The following is an 18013-nucleotide window of genomic DNA, read 5'->3' as shown; positions in this document are numbered from 1 at the left end:
TTCTCTCTCTCTCCGTGTCTCTCTCAGCCAACCGGTCGAAGCAGACGGCTCCCAACTGGAGTCTGGTTCTGCTTGAATTTTCTGCCTGTTGTGCTTGCTCATGAGGGAATTGTTGGGTCTCTGTAGATAAAGAGTTTTGGTCTGTACCTGCTCTTTATGGAAAGTGTCCTGAGACAACTTCGGTTGTGATTTGGCACTGTATAAATAAAACTGAATCAAACTGTGAGCATGTTAGCATGCTGATGTTAACATTCAGCTCAAAGCACTGCTGGGTCAAAGAGAGCCCTAACAGAGCTGCAAACATGGCTGTAGAAACGTAATACTGAGCCCTGAAAAGGTAAAAATATACAGTATTTCAAAATAAAGAAAAAGCAAAGATTAGAGAAAAGCATCCTGCACTCTGGATTAGTAATCATTTTGAGAAGATTAATCTCACAACCAAACATATTTGGAATATTTTTTGGAAACACCTTCGAGGAATTATGATCTACAAACAACATCAACCACTTGGAACATGACAGAAGGGTAAAATCCATTCATGATCTGCTTTTGCTGAAGATCCAAGGCTCCAGCCCTTGTGGCTGGAAGCTTTTGACAAGACTCAGCCAGCCGTAGCTCTGTCACTGGGGAATTCAACAAGCATCAGTGAATATCTACAACACTTTCATATTGTAAGCCCATTTTTCCTTAATGTCAATAATATCAGACTTCAAAGACAAGGCTCTTCACAGGGAAGATGAGGTGAGGTGACCCCCCTGTTACTGGCAGTAGCAGGGAAATCTTTTTAATGCACCTTTCCCACAGTTTTTGATTAAAAGGTTCAAGACTGGTGAGGAAATAAATAAATAAGGCAGGGTAATGTTGTATTCACAAAGACAAGACAGGACTTTGATCTTACTCAGGGACGAGGAGTAAGCTGGAAGCCAGAGACAGAGACAGAGTGTGTGTGTGTGTGTGTGTGTGTGTGTGTGTGTGTGTGCGCGCACGCTTTAGTATATACATACTTATGTGTGTTTGTGTGGACAGGCAAGACAAAGTAGGATAGAAATGAGAATGTAAGGGAGAGATCTCATTAATATGAGTCCTTTTGTTCCACTGCAACTCCGAGCACAGAGAAAACGCTAATGGCAAAATATTCCCACCCTGTGAAGGTGACGTGGAAACTCTGGTGCAAGTATTTTCCCACTCAGCCTTTCAGGCTTCAGGCATCAATGCGAGCTTGCAGGTATGCCTGCACAGGTGTCAGCGTGACCGGGAGGACGGCCGAGCCTGCTTTGAGATGCTTGACAGGCTGGAGAGAAAAACGTAAGGAGAGGGGGAAAAAAGACACTTTGATCCACTTGAAAGTGTAGCCTATCAGGACATAATGCTTGTTTGATAATGCATCCAGCGCCCGTTGAGCTGACAACCTCAGCGGAGCATTTGAAGTAATCTGATAAATCTGGGGAAGACTGGCTGCCAGTGCACTCTGCTCTCTCGATGAGGACAGTAATCCTATTTTCTGCTGTTTCACTGTCATATGCTCTTCCACTTATCTGCTCTTCGTCTAATTGACAAGAGCAGCCTTGAAACCTCACGACTGTGAAAGGAGTGAATACAGCCGCAGTGAACATCAGGTTACAGTAGATGTGCTTCTCCTGGTGACTGTGTTTTATGGTGGATTGAGCAATGAATCAACCTTTCCATGGCATAAAGAGACAAAACCTACATAAAAAAAACTAAAGATTTTGTTGTGGCTTTGACTCGACCAGTACATCTACAGGTTAGTGTAACACTGTGACCCTCTTCACTGTAGAGACGGCGGACATGATTTCTCTCAAAGTAATACAAGCCTCAACAGCGCTGAAATATTATCAAAGTTGCATTAAAAGCCTTCATTTCAAGCTAAATGTAAATTAAGGATGGTTTATTTTCCTGGTCTCCTTCCTGTGTAAATATCTCAATCGATAAAAACAGATTATCCAAAATTCATGCAGTGAACACTAGTACGCCCCAAGGCAACAATGAGGTCTGAGTCTTTACTGAGCGCCTCCACACACTTCTCCCCCAGCACATTTTGCCTGGAGCTCAAGAAACCAACCAGTATTCCTCAACTGGAAAACCACCATGCCCCAGGTTTGCTACAAGTTAGTTTGTGAAAATGTGTGTAAAATCAACTAAAATATTGAAGTTATTAAAAAAACAGAATGCAGGAGCAATTGTCACACCAGCAAACTGAGGACTTCGGGCCCCTGATTGTCTGGGGCCTCGGGGCTGTTGTCGGCTCTGCCCGGTTGGTAATCCAGTCTGGGCAGAGCCTGCTGTCCAGCTGTCCAAGACTGGAACAAAAGGACCCACGGTGTAAAATACTGGGGTTTTCCTTTTTTAGGAATAACATAAAAAAAAACATGATAGAGAGCAGTAAGAAAAAGAGAAAGACCCAAGCTGTCGTTAATCATTCCAGAGTACCAGGGATGGAGTTTGGGTGGAGTGTTCCACTTGTTTGATTTTAATTCCATTAATACATTATGACTGGCTGCTTGGCAGACTCTGCAGGCCAGTGCCCATGCACGCCTGTTCTCATAGTGGATTTGACTGGGCTTCCTTATCGGCTGGCAGCAGGCAGGAAAAGGGCCTGGAAACGGCCAAAGATCCACCGCCCTGGCTGCCAGGCTGCATGTTTGAAACAACAAGAGTCAGATCAAAAATGATTAGTGTGGGCTGCCAACCCCTGCTCCATGCATGAGCCCTGCACAGTGTATGAGATCACTTCTGTGCGTGTGCGTCTGAAAATGAGTGAGTGGGTGTGTGTACATGTAAGGGAGGGGGACCACTTCACAGGCACCTGATGCATGCACATCAGATCCGCTTCACTCACAGCAATCACCAGACGCATGTGATTAAATGTGATCGGCCCGACTCAGACTCGGCAATGTGGCCGACCATTTCCAGCCGTTAAGGCTTGCGGTCCGTGCGTAAATGCACTGCGCGCCACGTGTCTGCCATTTTAAACTTTGCGTTATTATTAGGATTTGTATCATACGCGGGATCAGAGTCGGTGGGATAAAGCCGTCGGTGGCGGTGTTGCCCCCGCGCTGCGCCCTCGTCAGTTCGCGCCGGCTCCGGCGATGTTGCCTGGTTTTCTGGTTGCGTGGAAACTAAAAGGCTGCGCCGAGCGAGCTCAGAGCTGCAGGAGCTTTTCCACGGACGCTTCGTGGCTGCCGGAGCGGCTCTCAGCACAAGTTTAACGATCCGCAAGAGGACCCGATGGAGGCGACCCAAAACACTGACCGACCCGCGTCCGAGAGAGCGCACTGATCGGCTGGACGGTCTTACTGTCGGACACTTGCCGAGAACCACATCATGAAAAGGAGAGGAAAAGCGGCAAAGACGTGAGTGAGTGTGTGTGTGTGTGTCACTGATCAAACCGCATATGTTTTCTTTGTGATATTGAACGCGTCTGCCCCTTTTTTTTTAATCAAAAAGACGCTTTTAGAACAGTTTCCAGAACAGTTTTCCAGTTTTAATCCAGGTTTCTAAAAATGATTGATGCTGGAGAACAAGCGCTGGATGGTGCTCACTGAAACAGCACGAAAGACTAACTTAAAGGTACCAGTTCCCGCGAGGCATCGCCTTTATCTCCGGTCCTTTGAGTGCATTTCCATGCTTGTTGCTTATGAGCAGAATTGAATTCTTTAATTTAATGTTCTCAGCCCATGTTGTGATTAATGTAGATTAAAGTAATTAGATCAGTGTTGCTTCAGCATTGAAGTTTGTGTTGAGGGTATTTATACTGACATTAATCTTGAAGACATATTTAAACTGATTACACTGACTGTGAGATCAAACCCTCACTAATCTCTGACACTGTACATTAAATGACATAAGACTATAAAGAGAGCTAAGTGCCCCTCTGTAACAATGTGCTTATGCATATTGCTCTGTGGGTTAAGGCAACAAGATTATTCAGTTGGGGAAAATGTGGTGTTCAGGTACAGTGGAAATCTGCCAAGCGCAGCGATGTGCTCCAAAGAGCAGAAAGAGCATCTCTAGTAATCGAGATTGGCATTGAGTAAGGGATCGGGAGTGGATGGAGCTAAAAGCATTCAAATATGATTACAGCTGCATTAAAAGCCTGCATTTCAAGTTAAAGATGTCAGGGATGCTTTATTTCCCTGTTTCCCTTTCTGTGGCCCACCCCTCCTCAACCCCACCATTGATAACTAGAAGCCAGCAGCTTATTTGCCATTCATGCAGCTGTGATGTGATGCTGCGAAGAGGTCACATTCATGCATGAGGAACGCCACGTCAGAAAATGCATTAACATAACAAATTCGGGGTTGCATTTTAATGCCTCTCATGTTTGGGGCTTGAGTCCAAATTACTGCCCCTCAAATAATTGGTGCCAGAGACTTGTTAGCTCAGCACCGACAGCAGTGAATTTATGAAGTGAGGGGCTGACCTTTGGCTGCAAGAGCGGCGCTTTTATTGCGTAAATTAAAAGCAGGGGAGTTATTTATCGCAAAAGAAGGCAGTGACTTTAGGAACACTGACGAAATCCTCACCTGATTTACAGGCCAACTGATTCATTGCATTGACAGTATATGGCTGAGAGATTGGTTATATTTGATATAAGGGTGCAGACCTTTTTTTTTTGCCCAGCAGTGTTAGAAGATAGAGTGTTAGAGAAGGATATTTTGGATGGAAAGCTGTTTTTGAAAGTCTTTTTATAGTGGTGCCCCACCCTGTAACTCATTAGGTCTACACCCTCTCTTGTTTATTTCATCCACAGGCGACACTTCCTCTCTTTCCTCGTGCCTTTATTCTTTCACTGCCAGCTGCTTTCATCAGCTGTCCCTTTGACTCACTAACATTTTCCCCTTCCCTCCTTCCTCGATATCTCATTAGTGTCACGCACTGATCTCTGTGTTGTTATTGTAATGTTACCCCTCTCCTTAAATCCTCTTGATATCAGTTTTTCTCTCACAGCCCTGTGCCGGTGCGTCCAATTTCCTTCCTTGCCCACATGCTTTCTCCTCCTCTGTCACCAGCCTTTGACTTCTGTTCCCCTATTATCTCCCTGCAAAATACCAGGCTGGCATGATACATGATGGGCAAAGTATAGCCTTCACAGGAGCATAATGTTACCCATTTAGTTCAGGCGAGACTTTTTATTTCCTTGGGTGTTCAGCTGCAGCTGTCATGCTTTTTTACTTTCTCATACACCCTGCTGACACTAAGTGCAGAGGGAAATCCTTTGGAAGTTGATGTCTGGATGAACATTTCATGTCTGAGGGAGGGAAACTCCAGCTCCTTAATAGAGGCTTCATTGTGTGCATTGCTCCCGTGCATCAGCCTCCATCTCCCCCAATGGCTCATTATTGGGGATGTCTGGCAGGCCTCTCTTAAAGCGTTGCAACACTGAGTGCTATTAGCTGTGTCCCGAGACGAATCATCCATCCCCCCTCGCACAAGCACATACACACCACTATTGCCACTGTATTCTGCCCTCTACCCCCCAACGCCATGTGATACTTAGAGGTACTTAGAGATCGATTTCATTTTTTAATCTTGGTAAGTGGATCTTGCCCAGTCTCCAGCCATTTTGAAGAAATCAAGAAGTCTGGTTGAACTCCGTGGTTCCTTTTTGTCTCAGAGAAGAAAGGCCATCACATTGTCTGTTTTGTTGGCCCGGCTGCTGTTTATAGCATTAGCATTTACCCCAACAAAAGGATTGGGTGGCCAACACTGCTGCTACACTGACTTAAGGAGTTTTTCCTTAAGAGGATTAGTAACAGGATAGGAGGTAGCCCTGATCATCTATTGATGAAGTATGTTTAGGTGGGTAGACCTGCTATTTTCAAAGGCTTACATACAAAATATAAAGTGTAATTTACAGGACATACAGACAAACTTTTACCTCTGTGTTACTTGCACTACTGACTAAATAACCTTACGGACTTATGGCGTAGCTTGACAGACACCATGCAAGGAAAGTTTTAATGGTCACTTCTACTAAAACTGTTGCATGAGAATGGCAGCTGTAGAAAGAACTGGACACATAATATATATGCAACTTCATGAAAAATCTAGTTGGCTTTGCATTTTGTGTGGAACATTTTGTTCCTCGTGGTGTCACATCACTATGTTAATGCCACTCTATGTGTACTGAAATAGCCCGGCATCGCAGGGATGTCAATTATAAAAGAGGCACAGTGACACCAAAGGATTTTCGGAGCTTGTTTATTGTGCTAGTCTGAAGGGAATGTTTGATCCTTAGACTTTCCAGGAAATACAACAGAAGAGCAATTGTTTCTGGCCAACAATGTGCTGAAATGAGCGTGCAGCATTCCTTCTCACTGCAATTATTAAGATAGTGTGCCCCCCATTTTTGCCTTAAATAACTCTACAGACTCTAAAGAACATCACTAATCATTTGTTTTGCACGAGGAAAACATTTCAGAGTACAATCTGAGCCCACTTTTTTCAAAGGGGAGTCTTCAAGCCACTGCTAATGCGACTTTCTGTTGTTTTTATGTCATAGGTTCAACAGCTACTGGGGAGGTTGATGTGGATTTCAGGTCCCGCGCCCAGGTAATCTTCCTGGAGCATGCCCATATCCCATGATGTCCCTACCTGCAGACTGGCTGCTGCGCCACTCAGTGGTCATGTGTTTGCTGCTGCACAGCCTGGTGCTAATGACCTTCTGCTTTCACCATGCTGCCACCAGTTGCTCCAAAAGCTGCTACTGCTCTGAGAGCGAGAGCGGCGGCAAGACGGTGCGCTGCAGCAATCTGCAGCTCACAGAGATCCCCCAGGATATCCCCAACGACACACGACGCGTCTACCTGGACTTCAACCTCTTCACTACAGTCCCAGCAAATGCTTTTGCAGGTTTGCCTCACCTGGTTGAACTGGATCTATCGCATAATGAATTAAGCCAGTTAGAACCAGGGGCATTCAGAGGCTTGGGCTCCTCACTACAGTTTCTTGACCTTTCTTCGAACAAGTTAGTAAACTTTAACCCTGAGGCCTTCGAGGGCCTGCGGGCTCGCGCTAACCTAACAAACAATCCATGGCATTGTGACTGCAACTTGCAGATGGCCTTGCCCCGTGTGGACCTGGAGCCCGCATCACTGACGGGCATTGTGTGCCACTCTTCAGATCCTGAGGAAATAGGAGTTAAAGGACTTGCCTTTCTGTTGGCACCAGACATAGACCTATGTGTGGTGATGAAGAGGACTACAGACGTGGCCATGTTGGTTGTCATGTTCGGCTGGTTCACCATGGTCATCTCCTACCTGGTCTACTATGTCAGGGCTAATCAGGAGGATGCCCGCAGACACCTGGAGTATCTCAAGTCGTTGCCCAGCAGACAGGGCAAGTCAGAGGAGTCTTCCACCATTAGTACTGTGGTATAAGGCTGATGGTAACCAACACCAAACACGCTGGAACTACAACTTGCAGCTACACGGTCATCAGTCTCAGATGGTTTTTCCCAGCCGTTGTCACAGAGCCAAGGTGGGCAACAAGACATGCGCCTGCACAAGAACACCAGGCCGATGCAACCTAGCCCCGATGAATTATTCATCTTTCAGCGACCCATTAGGAGTTTATTGCTGGCTGAGTTGATGGTCTAGTCTGTGCGCCAAGGGAGAGAAGGCAGCAGCGTGTTTTTGGCGAGCTCCAAATATGGGATACAAATGGGATTTATCCAGTGGTGCATGCACCTTGATGCACCTCGCTCAGACGCAGAGAATTCCAGAGAGCGATTCAGACAGCGATACAAGCAGTGAGAAAGAACAACAGTAGAACGAGGAACTCCATGTGCAACTGTTTTCCATTACAACCCTTATGATATTCACTGCTATATTACAAGTAAAATTATGTTTTCCATTCAAAGTGTTGTTTTGTGGGTTTCTCTGGCTAAGCTCCACTGTCTTGCAAAAACTGAAGAAATGCATACAGTATTTAGAATTTGAATCACTCTTTAGTCGATGCATATTTCAGCTCACTGTGCTGATGAATCAGATTCCTGTGTGATGAAGGGCTCATCAGTTATTCCGTGATGTTTATAGAAGCTACTGCACCACAGCTCCATACTGATGAGAAGCACAAAGCTCCAGGCTGCCTCTATATGTTAGGAGTATTTGACAGGAAAGCCCAGCTAGCTCACCCCCATAACCAGTGGGATCCCTAAATGATCCATACAGCACAGCAGCACTCTGCACTGCACAAACAAGAACTTGTCCTTTTCTTTTAATTTGCCGTTCTCCTGTTATATTTGTCCATCTCAGCCCAATTAAAAGTTAAAGCCTGTTTATCAAATGCAGCGATGTAGGATGCTCTGGGTTTGTAAGGAAGAAACAAACCAAAACTTGTCACTCAGAGGTGATAGAAGATGTGATACAGACTTTATAACGGCAAAGCATTAAATCCCTACCTGGTATCAGAAACACACTGCAGCTCTGGAATTACTCCTCAGCATAATATGCTAATGTTGATGTGCTGATCTTTACCAACAAGCCAACAACCGTGTGTAATATCATCTAATTGTCAGAAAAGGTTGATTTGAAAAGCAGCAAGTTAGAGGTTAATGCAGTTCAGATGTCATTAGAAAGAGAGACAGAGTTTTTTATATTCTGCTAGGAAAGGCCTATTAACAATCACTCATTACTCTCACCTCTACGCCCAGACTAATTATGGGAGCACAGGCTAGTCCTTCATGATCATAGCTGGTTATCTAGACAGAGCCTCTTCCTCTGCACCATTCTTCATTCTGCCATGCCCTTAATAAGCAGCCGGGGTGCCTCTGGAAGCCATATTGTCTGATGCGGTCACTAACGTTTATGGGGCCGCGACCCGCTGGACCATTTGAAAGAGATGCGAGGGATGTGAATCTCCAATTTCAGCAGACCGTGGCGAAGAGGAGAGATGCATTTGTGTCTCTTCTAATCAAATCCTCAATACAAACTGAGACCACAGAAAGGTAAATGTATTTCAGCGGAGACGTAATTCAATCCTCACCAGGCTGCGCTTCCAGACGTGCTCCTGTCTTCTCCATGAAGCAACACAAGAACAAACCAGCGCCGTTTTGAATAAGCAAATTTTATGTTGAAGTGGTTTGTCAACAAGGATTTCCCCTTGTCAGACACACAAATGCCTCCAGAGCAGAGCAAGACCGGTGAATGATTTATGGTGACCATAAAAACACTTGTGCAGAAAGTCTGGGAAGGCACCCATCAGCTTGTGTGACCCACTTCTTGAGGAGAAGTTAAAGGAGAGTGCCACAGGGGATCAGCTGCCCCCTTGGCTGCCTGATTTGCCCTTGCCCGGATGAAGCACTTTCCAAAAGCCCTTGGGCTGCTCGGGGAGGGTCCGGCGTGCTCGCAGTGGCAGCCAAAGTCAGTTCCACCTCATCCTCAAACTGCCTCGGTCTTTAAAGGAATAGTTTAACATCTTAGGAAAATCCTGCAGAGTCGGACTCTCAGTCTGAGTTACATTTGGTAAACATGTAGCTACAGCCAGCGGCAGGTTAGCTAGCTTAGCATAAAGACTGGAAATGAGTAAACAGTGTGTCTGGCTCTCTTCATAACTAACAAAACCCACCTACCAGCACCCCTAAAGCTGACTAATTAAGATGTTTGTTAAATTCATGCAAATACAAAAGTGTAAAAGTCAAGTCAACCTGCGCAGACTCCAAGAAGTTAACGGCCCCAAGACACAACATGCTAATTAATTAGCTAGGCTAGCTATTCCCCCATGTTTTCTGTATTTGTCCTAAACTAAGCTAGCTGTAGCTTCCTGTGTAGTGCGCAGACATGAGAGTGGTATTGATTTTCTGGAAATTTCCCAAAAGGTTTGAGGATTTCTCTAAGAAAACCTCTTAAGCTTTCACTAAACTTGATTGATTTATTTCCCCTCGTTGGTCACACTAAAAGAACAAATTCAGAAGCGGCCGCTTGTGCTAGACATGTTCTTTTTGTGTTTTTTTTTTCTTGTTATCCCTACATGTTTAACAGTGTCCGTGCTCCACAGTTTCTATAACAGGCTGAGTTTGTTTTACAGAAAACAATGATATTGATCTTGCCAGAGTTAATCTTAAGGAAGCCCAGGTACAGCTCCCCATGACGAGCAGGAGGTTCAACAGTACTGAAAAATAGATGGTAAGCCTCCCTCTTTGACATTTCCTGCCACACACACACACACTTACCCCTATCCTCTGATAACAGACTCTCATGGTGGCTTTGAAACCAGCCACTGTTAAAAGGAGCCCACTGGAGGAGATAAACACAAAACTAGCAACAGACATGTGTGACTGTATTTCTTACAGCTAATGCATGTGAGTGCGCACATTCTTTTGTTCGCCTGTATGTCCAACAGGTGTGTGTGCATGGCGGGAGTGAGGGGACTGGTAATGTAACACCTCTGTTCCCCGGCACACATAAATGTCGCTGAGGTTAATTTAAATTTCAGGCCAGCTCAGCTTGCCCCGACTGCTACCTTAGACACGTTACACTGGTGTGAGCATTACAACTGCTGGGTAATGGGACACAAAGTGGGGGATAAGGTGACGCATCCAATCCCACAGAGCGCGGCCCTGTTTGGGATTGGGTTGCAGGTGAAAATGTTTCCAGGCTCCGAGATCACATGGGGCCTCGCAGCGAGGGCCTGCGTGGGCACCCGATTTCCTCTTTGAGCCAAAACAGGTCAGTGACACCTAAGACAACCCGTCTGAGGAGGGTGACAAGGACATCCCTTGAGTGAGTGTCCATATTTTGTGATGGTCTGTCTAAGGAGAAAACGCCTTGTGAAGGTCCCAGCTTCGTTTTGTGTGACACAGCTCCCCCTGTAGGCGAAAGTGTGCAAGTGTGAGGAAAATAAATGCCTTTATATCCCCAATGCAGTTCAGTTCAACATATTAAGCATATAATCAACTTAAATATTAAGATATCGAACCAGATTTAACACAGGGCCTGTCTATAAAACAGGGCCTCAAGATTAAATGAAAATGCAGCATTAACATTTAGTTCTGGTATAACAAAATTACCAACAAAGTAAATTACAATCACTTTGCTTTGCTTTGCTTTTATCCAGGGTAATGCAAGTTGGTAATGCAGCTTTGACCATATTGATCCATGTAACAATCATAGATTTTCATATTTTCAGTCAGTGTAAAAAAAAAGCAGAAATACAGGATCATCACCTCATCATAAATCTACATATATTGGTACTGTATGTATCATACTATAATATAATGTCAAAATGTTATGTTAAAATGTCACACATCAATGTACAAGTGGTTACTCATACAGCTATTTGACAGTAAATGGATATTACAATTGTACTGGACATATTAATGACTGTTACACACATAGATGTACCCGCTAAAGCACAGGAGGTGGCTGAAATGTGATTGTTTACAGGTTCAAGGAAAATTATATACATTACACATTTATATGTGTATGTAGAACTGTTGCACAGGATGTACATGCAGTATGTATGTTAAAAAATTTCCCTGTAGACAGTAAATCTGAATCTAGATTCAGAGATGTGACCCACTATCTAGTATGACATAAATGTAATGCAGGTCAAGATTCTCAGTCTGGATATAAACTTGATCATCTTTTGTGAAGCCTAGGAAAGCAATCCGGGAACATAAATAATACATGGATGATTTCTCAGTAAATGCCTCGAACACCAACAGAAGATTACACATGAGAGGTGTACTGAAGTGTCAAATTCAGCTGATGAAGGTGTCTTGTATCTGAGTCAGTGTTTTTGTAGAAAAGTCGCACCATGTTTCCTGTAAAATCATTTCCTGAGGTACATCCACGTCGGTCTAAACCTTCTTCCTCTGACCGAATTTAACTTTGCACAGTTTCAACACATATCCTCCCGACTGGGCCTGAATTTCCAAGCAAAACATATTTTTTCGTTTTTTGCTTTGGTCATTTCCAGAGAAAAAGAACAGCTCAGCTTTATTCTCACTCCAAGTGAAATCCCATGACCCCATCGTAATAAAAACTTTCCAAAGAGATCGGACTCAGAAGACCTTTGGGAGGAGCCGTACCAGTCTTAACACGCAACCACAGCAACTTGAACATCAGTGCATGTTTCAAACTTTTTCATCTTAACAAGCAGTTTCTGATACACATAGTGGAAAAAAATCAGCAGAACTCAGTGTTTGTCAAGTGGCAAAACACATATGAGTTCACCAGGAGACTTCAGAAGTATTTACTGCAGGCTTGATGCATCCAGGAGAAGCTGATGAGCGGTATGCCAACAAGTGGATTGCAGTAGTGTCACACCAGTTCCTCAAGATGTCCACTCCAAGCGGGTGTATAAATGCATGTGTCCTATCTCTTGTACCACTTCCAAATATATCCATCCTATACCCATCACTGAGAAGTGTGACGATTCTGTTGCATACTTCTAAACATTAGCTCATGTCTTATGTACATACATCTTGACATTTGCCTTACTGATTAAAAGCCACACAGCCACTACTCCCTCTCTGAAACCATTAACGGTTGTGCAGTCTTCCTTAAGCGGTCCCCTCTACATACACCTACTTCTTCTATACGACCTGGGTTGCTATGGGGACAGATCCATGGAGTGACTTCCTAGGTATGACCAGCCAGAATGGACGCTAAACATGGAGTTATTGTGTAAGACCTTTATGACCTGTGACCTTTTAGCCCTTGTGTGCTTATGAATAAAGCAGAAAAGAGGATGAAAAGGACATTTCCTTCACAATATGTTATTTCAGTTCAGTCTCTGCATGAATGTTGGTGTCAATGTTGAGCTCAGTGCAAATATTTATCTTTCAGAAGCAGAAAAGGTTTCATATTAATTTTTGTGAAGAAGAAGTGGTCCCAGGACACATGATTAACCCTCTTTACTTAATGTGTTGGACACTGGATCTCTTTATGGCCATCTTTGTGCTCTTTAAACCCTGGTCCTGCCCGGGTAATATAAATTGAAAGAGAAGCTGTATGTGATAGAAATGAGATATTTAGAGGTTAATTTAAAAAAACCCTTTTGACCTCTTCTAACCCTCCAGATTGTCGTGTGGGTCCATCTTTTAAATGCCTGTTGGAGAGCCAAGCATTGTTCATCCCTGCAGAACCGTATCTTAAATCCCTTTTAATACTGCAAAGCTTTGACAGACTGCAAACATGGTATACTAAATCTAATGGACATCATGCACCCGATATCTTTGCACCTGTTGTCATGTTAACTAGCAAACGTAAAAGTGACACCGTGTTACGGATGAAATGGAGCATCGGAGTGCATCCCCGTAAAGGTAGGACATTCTGGTGCAGCCTTTCTCTGCCCGGCCGAAGGTGATCTAGCACATTGTTCCACTCCTACAACCAAATAGTGTTTCCAAATGGGTCAATGACGAGGCCACAGAGCGAGGCCTCACCAGTGAATAATGCCCTCCTTTCATGTGCAGGATTGATTGGAGATCAGACCAGTGTGGATTTCACGGATCAGATTGGACGGCCTCACTTCACGGCCTATCAAGCATGCCAGACGTAACACAGCTACACTGACTGATCAAGGGGCCCTCCTGTCAGAGCATGAAGCAAACCGATCTTCTACAATGGAGGCACAGAATTGACCTATGGTGTGATTACATAACTCCAATCACAATGCTATATTTGTCTGGAGTTCACAATTTAGAAACGAGGATTTAACGGCCGACTGGAGACAGAAAAATAAAATGTGTTTCGATTCACTTTATTGCAGTCAGGTGTGGCTTCAATTTTTGTACAGATTAAACAAACTAATTATAACCTGCTAATTAGTGAGCTTTAGAGGTGTTGTAGGCTGTATTTTAACCTTTGAACAGACTCAGGCTAGATGTTTCCCCTGTTTCCACTCTTTAAGCAACACAAAGCTAACCCTTACATGGCGGTAGCTTCATATTTAGCGTACAGACATGAGAGTGGTATCGGTTTTCTCATATTACTCTTAGCAGGAAAGCAAGTTCATAGAATTATTTATTTAGTTATAAAGTAAGATATTTTGTTACTTTACTGACTGCTGTTTTTGAACTTTGAGGGATTTGTGAATGAAAACACTTTTTGCAGAGTGCAACCACACAGCTGTGACGTAAAACACATAATTCCACCAGATGGCACTCTTGTATCTATCAAGCCTTGCTGATTTTTCCTACTGAGCCTGTATACATATAAACTCTGGTGAACTCACTACCTCTTAATCATCAGACACCTGTATGGATCAAGGAAGCTTCAGGTAAGACAAAACAAACAGGGGTCCACAAATTAAAAATCATTCTAAATATGATAATTTGTCAGTTTTGTCGGTGGGCCACAAAGCTACAAGTCATTCTCCACACAAGTGTCACAATGGCACCCAAAAACATGCCGGATGACAACAGACATCATTAGACGTTAACGAGACAACTCTTGGTTTTCATTTCGACCCGACTTTTGTCAGAGGAAATACCTGTTTCCTCCAGGTCTCTTTATGTCTGACTGAAAGTGGGCAGACTCATACTTGAACTACAAGCTGTGTTACATCAGTGTAATGTAATGGATTCCAGTTCCCAAAACAAAAACTCTTGAATTGTGTTACTTTGGAGGTTTACGCTGAAAATTGAATAACCTAACAGACTACTGCTTTCACTCTTTTATTTTCCTTTTCTTTTGTTATTTTAATTCATCTGGTGTATTTGTGTTTACCTGGTTCATCCCTTTATTTTCCTTTCATTCTAACAGTTCGTCTTTGTGTCACTATTTCGTTTTATTTGTTATTGTTGTGTTAAGTAATTTGTGATGGATTTTGTTTAACAAAATGTATAAAGAGTTAATATTATTTTGTGAAATTAATTAACAGAAAATCCAATGTTGTGCTTACACTAAATCTAATCATTAAATTGTCAATAATGTCATTATCAATTCCACAGTTTGGATGCAAGTAGTTAGGGTTCTTTAAAAAAAAAATCACAGGGCTCTGAATCTAAATATGTAAATTTCATGGAAGTCTCCTGTCACTCAGAATGAGACTCCTTCAGATGACCAAAGTCGGGGGAAATCCCTCTCCATGGACCTGGACCTGTATATATATGACTATAAGTGTGCTATAAATCATGAATAGTGCTCACTTGAGGTCAATACTTAAAGACATTCCTCAACAGAGGCCATGAACGTCCTGATTGGTGAGTAGTAGTGAGGTAATGCTTGTGAAATGCTGCTGTCTCCTCTCTGCTGATCATGTCCAGACACTGCAGAGACTCTGAGGGAGAGCCGCAAAGACTCATTCAGGACCAGCACTGGGACTGTTAACTAACTGGTATCATAGCAAAGTTCATTTTAAAGCATCCGGAGCTGTTTTAAGAAGTAAATAATATATTTATTACGAGTTAACATCTGCTTAGACTCTCATATTGGGTGTGTTTAAGATGCTGTAGTTACTTTTGGCTGAGGGTTTCACATTACAGCGACTATTCTCAACTCACGCAGTTATGTAGCCTGAGGGGGGGGACATGCCCAGTGCTGCAGCGCAGAGCTGCTGAGGAGAGAGAGACAAGCTTTGTTCTGCCTCCACACACACACACGCACACACACGCACACACGCATTTTGTACTGGATGCACGGAGAGGATCGTGACATTTTGATTTCCTCCTCTTGCAGCCTTCGCCATTCCCTGCTACATGGCCACGTTCGCCCGCAGCGCGCCTCTGCCGGGGAGAAGCGCACTTGTTGAGGATCCGCAATCTCAAGAGATGGTGCAGAGGAGCCGCAGCTTGGCGGAGAAGATCCTGCTCGCCATTCCCGACGCGCACAAATCCTGCATTCGCTCCGAGGTGAGAGACTGTCGGCGTCGGCGCGTTGTTTCGCGTGGATTGAGTGTGTTTGCGCAGATAGGACTCCTGCATGACTAAGCTTGGCTGGATAATCACTTTGATTGTGCAGCAGTCGCATTTATACAATAAATACACGATTATTATTAGTCAGTATTATTATAGTAGTTACTACTTGTAGCCAGGGTGGGATCAGTATCACTATCTGAGTTTAAGCAGTGATGAAACTGCTTAAAAAAAAAAAAAAGGACCAACATCAGTCTCTAAAGTCTGTCAAAACCTCACCTGCTTTCATGCCCTTTCCTCAGTTAAACGACAATTTTGTGCCCTTGAGTGTCTCCATGTTATGCTACTTAAAATGTGTAGTACATGCATTGCATTCCATTCACTTCACACTGCAGGTTCGGCAGCAGGAAGCCTGTGATGAGCCTATAAAATATGATGCACCAGATGAAACTAAAGCAACATGACATGCTTCATTCTGAGTACTTTTGATAATACTTGTGTCACTACCACTGTTTCATGGAGGATTTCACAGTTAAAAAGCAGGCTCACGCCAGCATTCAGGAAGTGTGTGCTTCCTGTTGAATGCCAAGCTGCAATTTATCCATAACATCGCCAAACTTTCTCTCCACCACAGGCCCTGCAGCTCAGTTCCTCAGAAAATGCAAAGCTTGTGCTGATGGCGGCCACCATCGGCATCCCCTCCGCTCCTGTGCTCAGAGCGGTGTCAGAAAACTTCACTTTGGTGAGCGACTTCAAGGGAAATCATTCTGTGAATGAAGTAAGGGCTTGAAAAAGCGGACAACATGACGCGTTTGCTGCTATTCTGTCCCATCAGGAGACCTGTTTGAGACGTATGTCTGAGGGTGTCCAGCTGCACCGGGCCTTGCTGACCTCTGTCTCCCCCCGCCTGGAAAGCAAAGACAAAGTGACCGAGCTGCTGGCCGACATCAGAGACCTTGGCATTCAGATCAATAAGGTGGGAGATTGCTTCTAAATCTGCCTTCCTTGGCGTATCATCCTGACTTTTAGGCTCCTTTCATGATGTTGTTTTGTGTGCCTCGCAGATTCTGAAAATGGTCCAAGGAGAGGCCGTGCTGCCGCCCACACCAACCCCCGTCGCCTTAAGCCTGCCAGGGGACTATGAGGTTCAGGTGGCGGCGCACCTGACTCTTGTGCAGCTCCAGTCCTTTGGGCAGGACATGATCCGCTGCCTAAGGAGTCTGGACCTGAGCAATGAGGAGACAGAGAGCTGACCAATAGGTGCCATACCCTGACCGCTTTTGGCACGTGTCCAGAACGCACCTTAGCCTGCCATTTTTTATTATGGCATTTATTTATTTATCTGTTAAAATAATTTATTATTTGTATCTATTTTTATTTATATATATTTATTGAATTGGAATGTGGAATATTTATTTAGGGAATTTATTTTTGATAGCAAAGCTTGATATCTGTTAGTCCTCTTTTCATTGACAGCTGAGATAACTTCTGCTCTGCTGACCTCTTCAAGTGCTTCATTAAGGCTACCTTACATGGCAGGAACAGAAAATTAAATCATCCTCCAGTCTGACTAAAACAAACAACATATATAAGTATATGTGTAAAAAAAAAATCAATAATAATTCATAAAAAGAATAATGTGTAGCTAAACAGGAAGTTTCAAGTACTTTATTAACACTCATTTTAGGGGACTGGGGGCACATTAAGGACTAATCAATGATTAAAACATTCTGCAAAATGTTTAAATGAAACTCTTATTTTTGTATGAATCTGTTTTTGTATTAATTAATTTAAAAAATGTATGTTTTCATTTTCTGTTCTGATAAAATAAACTTTTCTGAAAAGGGAACGGTTCCTTTTTGTCAATGACCACGCACTGATGCCTCAGACACACACATACTGCGTAACGCTGACGGATGCTGTCTCATCAATGAAATTAGGTCTAAAATTCCAGTGAAGCTAATATGGTGATAGAGAAGTGCAACCAAAAGTGAAATGGAAGCTTTTGTATTTCTGCCACGCTGCCAGACAGATTTCCTTGAGGAAGTGTCGCAAGTGTTGTTTGTCACTCAGAGGATGGTCCAGAGTCCCTTGTATGTAGTGTCATGTGGCAATCTCGCTAGCATGTGACCATTCAACTGACTCATGGTTTGAGATCACAGCTTTCGGATCTCATGTTACTGTAACTTC

General features: G+C 43.6%; 2 protein-coding genes across 3 annotated transcripts; both read left to right on the top strand.

Moving 5' to 3' along the window:
- The first annotated feature begins 2862 nt into the window (after positions 1–2862).
- lrrc3ca (leucine rich repeat containing 3Ca) lies at positions 2863–7841 on the top strand. 2 transcript variants are annotated; one of them, XM_041963023.1, is made up of 2 exons: positions 2863–3371; positions 6524–7841. In XM_041963023.1, exon 2 carries the CDS (start codon positions 6603–6605, stop codon positions 7398–7400), a length of 798 nt encoding a protein of 265 aa, XP_041818957.1. In that variant the 5' UTR covers positions 2863–3371; positions 6524–6602; the 3' UTR covers positions 7401–7841. The 2 variants fall into 2 exon arrangements, with proteins under 2 accessions (XP_041818957.1, XP_041818958.1); XM_041963024.1 differs by having other exon boundaries at positions 2863–3375.
- Positions 7842–15415: 7574 nt separating this feature from the next.
- Positions 15416–17598, top strand: csf3a (colony stimulating factor 3 (granulocyte) a). The gene is made up of 4 exons (XM_041963234.1): positions 15416–15820; positions 16458–16565; positions 16659–16799; positions 16888–17598. Exons 1-4 carry the CDS (start codon positions 15668–15670, stop codon positions 17074–17076), a joined length of 591 nt encoding a protein of 196 aa, XP_041819168.1. The 5' UTR covers positions 15416–15667; the 3' UTR covers positions 17077–17598.
- Positions 17599–18013: the final 415 nt, after the last annotated feature.

This window comes from Chelmon rostratus, chromosome 21, assembly GCF_017976325.1.
Source record: "Chelmon rostratus isolate fCheRos1 chromosome 21, fCheRos1.pri, whole genome shotgun sequence".
Classification (NCBI taxonomy): Eukaryota; Metazoa; Chordata; class Actinopteri; order Chaetodontiformes; family Chaetodontidae; genus Chelmon; species Chelmon rostratus.
Note: the sequence above shows the minus strand (reverse complement) of the source record. Positions and strands in the feature narration are given on the sequence as shown.